This window comes from Epinephelus lanceolatus, chromosome 10 (assembly GCF_041903045.1).
Source record: "Epinephelus lanceolatus isolate andai-2023 chromosome 10, ASM4190304v1, whole genome shotgun sequence".
In the NCBI taxonomy this organism is placed as follows: Eukaryota; Metazoa; Chordata; class Actinopteri; order Perciformes; family Serranidae; genus Epinephelus; species Epinephelus lanceolatus.
In genome coordinates this window covers 155001-165988 of record NC_135743.1, presented here as the reverse complement: position 1 = coordinate 165988, position 10988 = coordinate 155001, and the positions used below count along the sequence as shown (strand labels likewise).

The window sequence follows — 10988 nt, the reverse complement described above, 5'->3', positions numbered from 1 at the left end:
GCGCGCGCTCTCTCTTTCTCTCTCGCAGTCTCACTCTGTTTCTTTTCTTTTGACTTTTCTAAGATGACAGATGCTGAATATATACTCCCTATCTGATGCTGTGGCTGTTTGTGGTTGGCTGAGAGGGATGTGAACTCATTAGGTTGCAGCTGTGTTAATCAAATCAGGTTGGGTTTCCATTACGTGTGCCAAACGTGCCAAACGTGCCAAATGTTATTAATCCCCTTTGATCTGACATCAGATGTGACGGGACAGTCGATATAGAGATACATTCACGTGCTGATTGCAGATAGTTGCATTGAATAGTGGTTTTTGGGTATTTATTGCATCGTTAATGTGCCTGATATTCTGGAAACCTGCCTGTGAGGTTTTGGTGACGTGTGCGCACTGTCCGCCGGTCAGCCAAACTTTGGCTTACACCGGCTGCGCTCCGCCTGCGCTGACAGTAGACCTGGTTTTAGCTGGCGAGCTTTTAGCGCACCTTCGGCGAAGCCTTTTGGCACGAAACTGTCACTGCGCCAAGCTGGATCTGTCGACACCTCCCCCTGCTGCGCCGCCACACCCATCTCAGCGCACCTCGGTCTGCCAAACTACCAAACTCAGCGCGCCTCGGGTTGCGCTGCTCAAAACTAACTCTGTGCGGGGGTTCGCCACCCTGCTCCACCCTGTGCTGCGCCGGGAAACTAGAGCCCTGAGGCTTTAATCAACTGGTGTCAAAGTTCATCTGTATTTGTGTGTGTGTGTGATTGGGGAGGTGCAGTAATGAGGTGTAAGATGCTGTTTTCAAAGCCATGCAGAGAGTGTAGGAGTTCAGAGGGATAAAGGAGGAACACAAAGGACGGTTGGTCATGTTAAAAAGTTTTATTTCAACAACTGTCTGAATCTTGTTTGTTTGTTTGTTTATTCTGTTCGAAGTCCCAAAAAAGTACAAAAAAAAAATCCCATAAACAAGTACATCAAAGGATTAGAAATCACATCAATGAAAGCAAAGACATGTGGTGTTTGTTTAGAGTCGATCAATATTTAAACACACTCACTTTATTAATCAGACAAACATCGAACCTCTCACAAGCTTTTTTTTTTTACATGACATTTTAAATTCTGAGGGATTTTTTTCTTTTTACAAAATACACCGATGCAGGTAGGGGGAGGGGCCACGTGTGTGTGTGTGTGTGTGTGTGTGTGTGTGTGTGTGGTCAGACACAGACGCTTCGTCACTGATTCCTGTGTAAGACACTGATGAGAAAAGCCGTTCACTTCCTGTCTGAATGTAGAGCCAAACCAAGATGTTATTTTACTGGTGATACGAGGTGTTTCACTGATGGTGTCAGTTTATTTTGAAAAAACCTGTCTGTATCTCACGAGCACTTTTTGTGAAAAGAGAAATTTATTTTGAAAGGACAGACGTGAACTGTCATGGCGTCAAGACGCAGGAGGAGAGTGTCACATGAACACGTGACAGTCCAGTGACGAAGCGCCAACGAGTTGGGAGTGAGCACGTGTTGTTGTGTGTTCACAAAAAAGTGTGTTCATGTTCTCACTTTGTGTGTGTGTGTGTGTGTGTGTGTGTGTGTGTGTGTGTGTGCAGGTACGAGATCAGGGAGAGTAGAGTGACAGCAACGAGGGGGCGGGGCTGCAAAACAGGGGCGTGACTAGATCGGGGGGTTGCATGGCGGCAGCAGGGTGAGGCTGGTGGGGGAGGGGTGGGGGGGTTAACTCTCAGCAGGGGCGTTGGCGGCGGTGGCGGTGGAGACGCTGTAGGTTTTTGGCAGCGGCCAGGGCCGCTCGGTGGCAGTGTTGCCGTGTCGGAGACGGTTGCAGACTGGGTTGGTTGGCTGGTACGTTGGCAGGCAGGCTGGTTGGTTGGTTGGTAACCGGTCAGGCGCGCTCGGCAGCGGCCAGACAGACGGACAGCGGGGAGGGGTTTGGGGGCTCCCGCTGCCGGCGCACCTGGTGGTTTTGGGGTTGCTGGAGTTGTTTTTGTTTTGTTTTCACATCATGTTGTTCTGCAGTGAGTTTACCTCCGACGAATTCTCCTCGCCCAGCACCTTGTGGTTCTCGTGTTTGGGGGTCAGAGAGTTGTGGATGTTCAGGGAGTCGTCCTCCTTGGGCGGGGCCTTCACCGGGTCCTCCAGCTTGTTCTGGGAATTAGGATCATCCTACCCAGGGAGGGTGGAGGAGGTGGAGGTAAAGGAGGAGGGGTAGGGGCAGAAAGTACAGTTAGAACACAACAACACTTTCATGTTCAGAAGCTGCCGATTGCTGGAAACATTTACTTTACAACTCTTTGTCAGATTCAGAGTGACTTCAGACTGAGTTCATCTTTGTTAAAGGAAAAAACAAACAAACAGAACGTCACATCCACCCTGGACAAGTCTGCACCACCCTGGACGAGTCTGCACCACCTGCCTAACTCCAGCTGAAGACGTCTGTCATTAATGCAGAAGTCTGTTACTTACCTTTAACCTGTGTTCACAAACATATTGTCATGTTTGCTTGTGCAGATGTTGTTGAAAAAGCCAATGTTAAAAACATGAGATCATCAAAGTCTGCTGATGAAGACTCGTCCAATGGAGATGGATGGATGTTCCTGTCTGATGATGGAAACAAAGATGAACTCAGATCTTTGGTTTCATGCACTCCAACAGATTTTCGTGCTTTAAAGAACTGCCTTAGTTTCAGCTCCTTAACCACAAATCTCTACGTTTGTTTTCTGAAGCTACTCGACAGTTTCACATCTGAGGATCTATTCTTCCTGCTGGTTTCCATTCATTTCTGAACACTGACTCTTAAAACTGGAGCTGAGTGACAAACCCAGCCGAGATAAAGGAACACACTTTTGTGCTGACTCAGGACGTCTCCATGTTCCAGCTGGATGAGGACGTTTAACTGGCCTACTGTCCTTGTCCCAGTATACAAGCACGGGAGGGGAATCCATTTATTGAGCCAAATATGTGCGACTCCTCTACGATAGGTGGAGATATGCCCCCTTTCAGCTTGTTAGTATTGGACCTTTTTCCTGTTGACCTATTACGTCACAGACCAAACAATGGACAAACAAGTTAGCTACGGTTAGCTAGCAGCTAACTGGTACCATGGTGGACAACTTTACAGCTCTGTACATTTGGTCCGTCCAAAAAGTCACAGCTCTGGATGTAGATTTCTCCATGTTGTTACCAGCTTCTTCTTCTCTTACACATTTAATGCTATTGGACTTCCGGGTCAAAGCCCGGGGCGGAAACTGTGGAGCATGCTCAGAGCGCCTCGGCCAGTTTGGGTCTGATTGACTGTATACATGCAGGAGTCACATGATCTGGGTGTGTTAAGGCCCATTTATGCTCAACGTTAAATACGGATCCGGATACGGACGGAGCCTTCTGTCCGTGCTCTGCATTCATTTCGTCCGTATTTCTGCACGTTTCCATAAAGTTTACGGATACGGGCCAAACGGAGCAGTACCATCGGAAACCGTGGGGGCAGTGTTGCTGTCACTGCCTGATACGTAGCTCTAGTGAGACACGAAGAAGAAATAACAATTCAATTTCTCTCATCGGCAGTACTAGAGAAAAAAATTCTCCATCCTCCAGTCGCGATGTATTTAACAGCTTCACCGACCACCGCGTCCTACAACGCTGCCTCTGTTTTTGTCTTTTATGCAAGAGGTACATTATCAATATCTCCACAGCAGTCGCCATGTTTGTTTGTGAGTTTGTTGTTGTCGTAAACTTTTGACGCTGGGCTGCCTCCTGGTGGATATATTGGTTAACATCCATGCCAACGTAAAGGGCGCATGGAAGTATGTGGGCAGTGACGGTAACATCGTTTGAAACGGACGTATACATTTTCGTACGTAAAGGGAGCATAATTGAGCCTTTAGTCCCACTGTGACAAATTCACTTTAGGACCAATGCACTCACACTAACATGTTTACATGGATTTTAAATAAATCTGTTTTCTCTGTCGTCATGGAAACACACTGACTGTCATGATTTACAGGGACACTTTGACACATCAATGTTATTATTAATACTGGTGACAAATCAAAATGTCTTTAATGCTGTAACTTTATAACGATGTATAAAAAAATCTGCAGATGTGACAGAGCAGATTCAGATCGCAGATCTTCAGAGTGTAGAAGAGAAAAGAGGGGACACACTCAGCAGTGATGACACATCAGATTAGTAGTAAAGGAAACACTGACGTTCTTAACAAACAGAAACATCAAATATTAAAACTGAACCATGATTTTAGTTCAGGTCAGTTTACTCTTCATCATCATCATCATCTTCATGCTTGGCTGGATGTCATGTTTGGTTGAGGAGATGGACAGGTGAGCTGCATGGGCAACCCCCCCCACCCTCCCACCCCTCAGGCAAACCAGGAAGCACATGCACATCCACATGCAGGACACCCCCCCCCCCCCCCCCCCCCCCCTTTCACTTCCTGTGATGGTCGCTCATGCAGATCGCCCCGTCTCTTCCTGCTTCACCTCCTCACTGGTTTTGTCCCAAACAGACACACAGAGACAAATTAAGAGTGAAGCCTGTCTGATGATACATTCAGGTACCACCGTCACACACAGACCCGAACTATCGCTGCGGGCAAAAACAACAACGTGTTTTAAGAGCTTCATTTAATTTATCTGGATTTGATTAAGGTCAGAGGGACACATCGATCCTGGAGTCCATTTTAACTCTGTTTCCAGCCTCTTATCCCCATTAATTCTGCGTGACATCATCGACCCTGACGCTCCTCTTCATCACACACACACACACACACACACACACCCTGAGGCTCCGCCCTGACAGGATATTTGAACAGTGAGAACATTTACCGGCTGCACGGCTGCTGGTTAGATAGTAACCTCCGGCAGGACATGTGGATACGTCACTTCCATGGTGACGGGGTAGGGGCCCTCTGTCCGCCCGTCAGCGTGAAACTGGAAAATGTTTTGGATTTGTTGGATTTCATTGGTGTGTATTGGAGGAGGGGGGGCGGGGGCGTGGAGGGGGCACAGAGTAACGAGAGCTTTAGAGCAGGTGTCATGTTTTGGGGAATAGGAACAGAGATAAACAGGGCTCCGATGATGATGATGATGGTGAAGGAGGCACATGGACAGATCCTAACTTTGTCTCTCAGGTGTTTATCGATCGACGTCAGCGCCAACAATTTTCATGTTAAACAATCAGAGTCGACATGTCAGAGTTGTTTCATGTGGTGTTGTTTCATGTGGTGTTGTTTCATATCATGTTGTTTCATGTGGTGTTGTTTCATGTCATGTTGTTTCATGTGGTGTTGTTTCATGTCATGTTGTTTCATGTGGTGTTGTTTCATGTCATGTTGTTTCATGTCATGTTGTTTCATATCATGTTGTTTCATTTAGTGTTATTTCATGTGGTGTTGTTTCATGTCATGTTGTTTCATGTGGTGTTGTTTCATGTGGTGTTGTTTCATATCGTGTTGTTTCATGTCATGTTATTTCATGTGGTGTTGTTTGATGTCATGTTGTTCCATGTCATGTTGTTTCATTTGGTGTTGTTTCATGTGGTGTTGTTCCATGTCATGTTGTTTCATTTGGTGTTGTTCCATGTCATGTTGTTTCATGTCATGTTGTTTGATATCATGTTGTTTCATGTCATGTTGTTTCATGTCGTGTTGTTTCATGTCATGTTGTTTCATATCATGTTGTTTCATGTGGTGTTGTTTCATATCATGTTGTTTCATGTCATGTTGTTTCATGTGGTGTTGTTTCATATCATGAGGTTTCATTTAGTGTTATTTCATGTGGTGTTGTTCCATGTCATGTTGTTTCATATGGTGTTGTTTCATGTCATGTTGTTTCATGTGGTGTTGTTTCATTTGGTGTTGTTCCATGTCATGTTGTTTCATGTCATGTTGTTTCATACCATGTTGTTTCCTTTAGTGTAGTGTTGTTTCATGTGGTGTTGTTTCATGTCATGTTGTTTCATGTGGTGTTGTTCCATGTCATGTTGTTCCATGCCATGTTGTTTGATGTCATGTTGTTTCATGTGGTGTTGTTTGATGTCATGTTGTTTCATGTGGTGTTGTTTCATATCATGTTGTTTCATGTGGTGTTGTTCCATGCCATGTTGTTTGATGTCATGTTGTTTCATGTGGTGTTGTTTGATGTCATGTTGTTTCATGTGGTGTTTTCCATGTCATGTTGTTTCATGTGGTGTTGTTTCATATGGTGTTGTTTAATGTGGTGTTGTTTCATATCATGTTGTTTCATGTCATGTTGTTTCATGTGGTGTTGTTCCATGCCATGTTGTTTCATGTCATGTTGTTTCATGTGGTGTTGTTTCATGTCATGTTGTTTCATGTGGTGTTGTTCCATGTCATGTTGTTTCATGTCATGTTGTTTCCTTTAGTGTAGTTTCATGTGGTGTTGTTTCATGTCATGTTGTTTCATGTGGTGTTGTGTCATATCATGTTGTTTCATGTCATGTTGTTTCATGTGGTGTTGTTTCATGTCATGTTGTTTCATGTGGTGTTGTTCCATGTCATGTTGTTTCATGTCATGTTGTTTCCTTTAGTGTAGTGTTGTTTCATGTGGTGTTGTTTCATGTCATGTTGTTTCATGTGGTGTTGTGTCATATCATGTTGTTTCATGCCATGTTGTTTCATACCATGTTGTTTCCTTTAGTGTAGTGTTGTTTCATGTGGTGTTGTTTGATGTCATGTTGTTTCATGTGGTGCTGTTTCATATCATGTTGTTTCATGTGGTGTTGTTCCATGCCATGTTGTTTCATGTCATGTTGTTTCATGTGGTGTTGTTTCATGTCATGTTGTTTCATGTGGTGTTGTTTCATATCATGTTGTATCATGAGGTGTTTTCCATGTCATGTTGTTTCATGTGGTGTTGTTTCATATCATGTTGTTTCATGTGGTGTTGTTTCATATCATGTTGTTTCATGTCATGTTGTTTCATATCATGTTGTTTCATGTCATGTTGTTTCATATCATGTTGTTTCATGTCATGTTGTTTCATATCATGTTGTTTCATGTCATGTTGTTTCATGTGGTGTTGTTTCATATCATGTTGTTTCATGTCATGTTGTTTCATGTGGTGTTGTTCCATGTCATGTTGTTTCATGTGGTGTTGTTTCATATCATGTTGTTTCATGTCATGTTGTTTCATGTGGTGTTGTTCCATGCCATGTTGTTTCATGTCATGTTGTTTCATGTGGTGTTGTTTCATATCATGTTGTTTCATGTCATGTTGTTTCATGTGGTGTTGTTCCATGTCATGTTGTTTCATGTGGTGTTGTTTCATGTGGTGTTGTTTCATATCATGTTGTTTCATATCATGTTGTATCATGTGGTGTTTTCCATGTCATGTTGTTTCATGTGGTGTTGTTTAATGTCATGTTGTTTCATGTGGTGTTGTTTCATATCATGTTGTTTCATGTCATGTTGTTTCATGTGGTGTTGTTCCATGCCATGTTGTTTCATGTCATGTTGTTTCATGTGGTGTTGTTTCATATCATGTTGTTTCATGTCATGTTGTTTCATGTGGTGTTGTTCCATGCCATGTTGTTTCATGTCATGTTGTTTCATGTGGTGTTGTTTCATATCATGTTGTTTCATGTCATGTTGTTTCATGTGGTGTTGTTCCATGTCATGTTGTTTCATGTCATGTTGTTTCATGTGGTGTTGTTCCATGTCATGTTGTTTCATGTCATGTTGTTTCATGTCATGTTGTTTCATGTCATGTTGTTCCATGTCATGTTGTTTCATGTCATGTTGTTTCATGTGGTGTTGTTTCATGTCATGTTGTTTAATGTGGTGTTGTTTCATGTGGTGTTGTTTAATGTGGTGTTGTTTCATATCATGTTGTTTCATGTCATGTTGTTTCATGTGGTGTTGTTCCATGTCATGTTGTTTCATGTGGTGTTGTTTCATGTCATGTTGTTTCATGTGGTGTTGTTTCATGTCATGTTGTTTAATGTGGTGTTGTTTCATGTGGTGTTGTTTAATGTGGTGTTGTTTCATATCATGTTGTTTCATGTCATGTTGTTTCATGTGGTGTTGTTCCATGTCATGTTGTTTCGTGTTATGTTGTTTCATGTCATGTTGTTTCATGTCATGTTGTTTCATATCATGTTGTTTTATGTCATCTTGTTTCATGTCATCTTGTTTCATGTGGTGTTGTTTCATGTCATGTTTCATGCCGACACCTTCTGGAGGGATCAGAGCAGATCTTCATCATGATGATGATGTTTTTGAGGATTTTCGGAACCTGCTCTTTGTACGGTGTGTTGTGTTCACTGACCTGCTCTGTGTAGAGTGTGTTGTGTTCACTGACGAAAAACTGTGTGTGTGTTCACTGAAGAAAAACTGTCATATTATGGGTCTGTCATATTATGGGCCTGTGTGATGTCACTGTGATGTCATAGAGTGATTGATTGCAGCCTGGGTCCTGACCCTGACGGTCTCAGTGTTTGGGTTCTCTTCGTGTTAAGGATAGTATGAACGTTTCCACATGTATGTGATTTTTAAATGTACACTGGTGAGGTGGACACTCATGTCACTCATAGGACACTGGTCAGGGGGACTCTGGTCGAGTGGACTGTGGTCAGGGGGACTCTGGTCGAGTGGCAGTTTGACTCTGGTCAGGTGGACACTAGTCAGGGGGAGTCTGGTCAGGTGGACTCTGGACAGTTTGACTCTGGTCAGGTGGACACTAGTCAGGGGGAGTCTGGTCAGGTGGACACTGGTCAGGTGGACACTGGTAAGGGGGACTCTGGTCAAGTGGACTGTGGTCAGGTGGACGCTGGTCAGGGGGACTCTGGTTGAGTGGACTTTGGTCAGGTGGACTCTGGTCAGGTGGACTCTAGTTGAGTGGACTCTGGTCAGGGGGACTCTGGTTGAGTGGACACTGGTCAGGTGGACAGTGGTCAGGTGGACTCTGGTCAGGTGGACTCTAGTTGAGTGGACTCTGGTCAGGGGGACTCTGGTTGAGTGGACACTGGTCAGGTGGACAGTGGTCAGGGGGACTCTGGTCAGGTGGACTCTGGTCAGTTTGACTCTGGTCAGGTGGACTCTGGTCAGGGGGACTCTGGTCAGATGGATACTCGTCAGGTGGACTCTGGTCAGGGGGACTCTGGTCAAGTGGACTCTGTGTCCATCTGTCTGTCTGAGCTGATTCAGCGTCCACAGCAGAGGAGACACTGAGGACACTGAGGACACTTCAGCTTCACGTCGTTTCTGAGAGACTTTGTTTGGTCCCTGGTGTGAAAAGACCTGAACTCTGTGTCTGTCTCTGACTGACGCTCAGATTTCACTCTGCTGAGCGTCGTTGTCTTAATGGACACTGAGGTCAGAGGTCAGTGAACATCTCACAGAAAGACCTCATTCAACTAATTCAGTCCACTGAGAAACGTTACTCAAGTCTAACAAGGGACGCAACATGTGTGGACCTGTCTCTGATGAGGATGTCATGTTTCTGTTCTGATTTAAGGGGGCGGGCGTAGTAGTGGGCGTGGTATTTAAGGAGGGGTTTAGGGCTCAGATTGGTTCAGAGAAGATGATTGACAGGGCCACAGTAACAATGAGAGAAGGGGGGCAGGACTCTGGGATCAGGTCTTACCTCACAGTCGGACTCCTCTTTGGTCTTACACTCCCAGGTGTATCTGCTCATGGTTTTCTGAGGGGAGGGGGACGGGCAGAGGGTTATAAAGGTGTCCTCAGAGAGAGACAGGTAGAGACAGGTAGAGACAAGCAGAGACAGACAGAGACAGGTAGAGACATGTAGAGACAAGCAGAAACAGGCGGAGACAGGTAGAGACAGGTAGAGACAGGCGGAGACAGGTAGAGACAGGCAGAGACAGGTGGAGACAGATAGAGACAGGCGGAGACAGGCAGAGACAGGCAGAGACAGGTAGAAACAGGCGGAGACAGGTAGAGACAAGCAGAGATAGGTAGAGACAGGTAGAGACTGGTAGAGACAGGTAGAAACAGGCGGAGACAGGTAGAGACAAGCAGAGACAGGCAGAGACAGGCGGATACAGGTAGAGACAGATAGAGACAGGCGGAGACAGGTAGAAACAGGCAGAGACAGGTAGAAACAGGCGGAGACAGGTAGAGATAAGCAGAGATAGGTAGAGACAGGTAGAGTCAGGTAGAAACAGGCGGAGACAGGTAGAGACAGGCAGAGACAAGCAGAGATAGGTAGAGACAGGCAGAAACAGGTAGAAACAGGCGGAGACAGGTAGAGACAAGCAGAGATAGGTAAAGATAGGTAGAGACAGGTAGAGACAGGCAGAGACAGGTAGAGACAAATAGAGAGAGACAGGCAGAGACAGGTAGAGACAGGCAGAAACAGGTAGAGACAGGTAGAGACAGGTAGAGATAGGTAGAGACAGGTAGAGACAGGCAGAGACAGGTAAAGACAGGCAGAAACAGGCGGAGACAGGTGGAGACAGGCAGAGATAGGTAGAGACAGGTAGAGACAGGTAGAGACAGGCAGAAACAGGTAGAGACAGGTAGACACAGGTAGAGACAGGCAGAGACAGGCAGAGACAGGTAAAGACAGGCAGAAACAGGCAGAGACAGGTAGAGACACGCAGAGACAGGTAGAGACAAGCAGAGACAGGTAGAGACCGGCAGAAACAGGTAGAGAGAGACAGGTAGAGATAGGTAGAGACAGGTAGAGACACGCAGAGACAGGTATCGACAGGTAGAGACAGGTAGAGACAGGCAGAGACAGGTAGAGACCGGCAGAAACAGGTAGAGAGAGACAGGTAGAGACAGGTAGAGACAGGTAGACACAGGTAGAGACGGGCAGAGACAGGTAAAGACAGGCAGAGACAGGTAAAGACAGGCAGAAACAGGCGGAGACAGGCATAGACAGGTAGAGACAGGCAGAGACAGGCAGAGACAGGTAGAGACAGGTAGAGATAGGTAGAGACAGGTAGAGACAGGTAGAAACAGGCGGAGACAGGTAGAGACAAGCAGAGATAGGT

The 10988-nt window shown here is 45.3% G+C and overlaps 1 protein-coding gene across 12 annotated transcripts in view; it reads right to left on the bottom strand.

Moving 5' to 3' along the window:
* Positions 1-846: 846 nt before the first annotated feature.
* cspg5a (chondroitin sulfate proteoglycan 5a) overlaps positions 847-10988 on the bottom strand; it is a 70371-nt gene continuing 60229 nt past the window's right edge. For 4 of the 12 annotated variants that reach the window (XM_078171239.1, XM_078171238.1, XM_078171246.1 and 1 more), the window contains exon 5: positions 847-2159. In XM_078171239.1, coding sequence (XP_078027365.1) covers positions 1992-2159 — 168 coding nt within the window. In that variant the 3' untranslated portion in view covers positions 847-1991. Of the gene's footprint in view, positions 2160-4834; positions 4940-9613; positions 9671-10988 lie in introns of all 12 variants that reach the window. The other 8 variants (XM_078171247.1, XM_078171248.1, XM_078171242.1 and 5 more) reach the window with 5 other exon arrangements.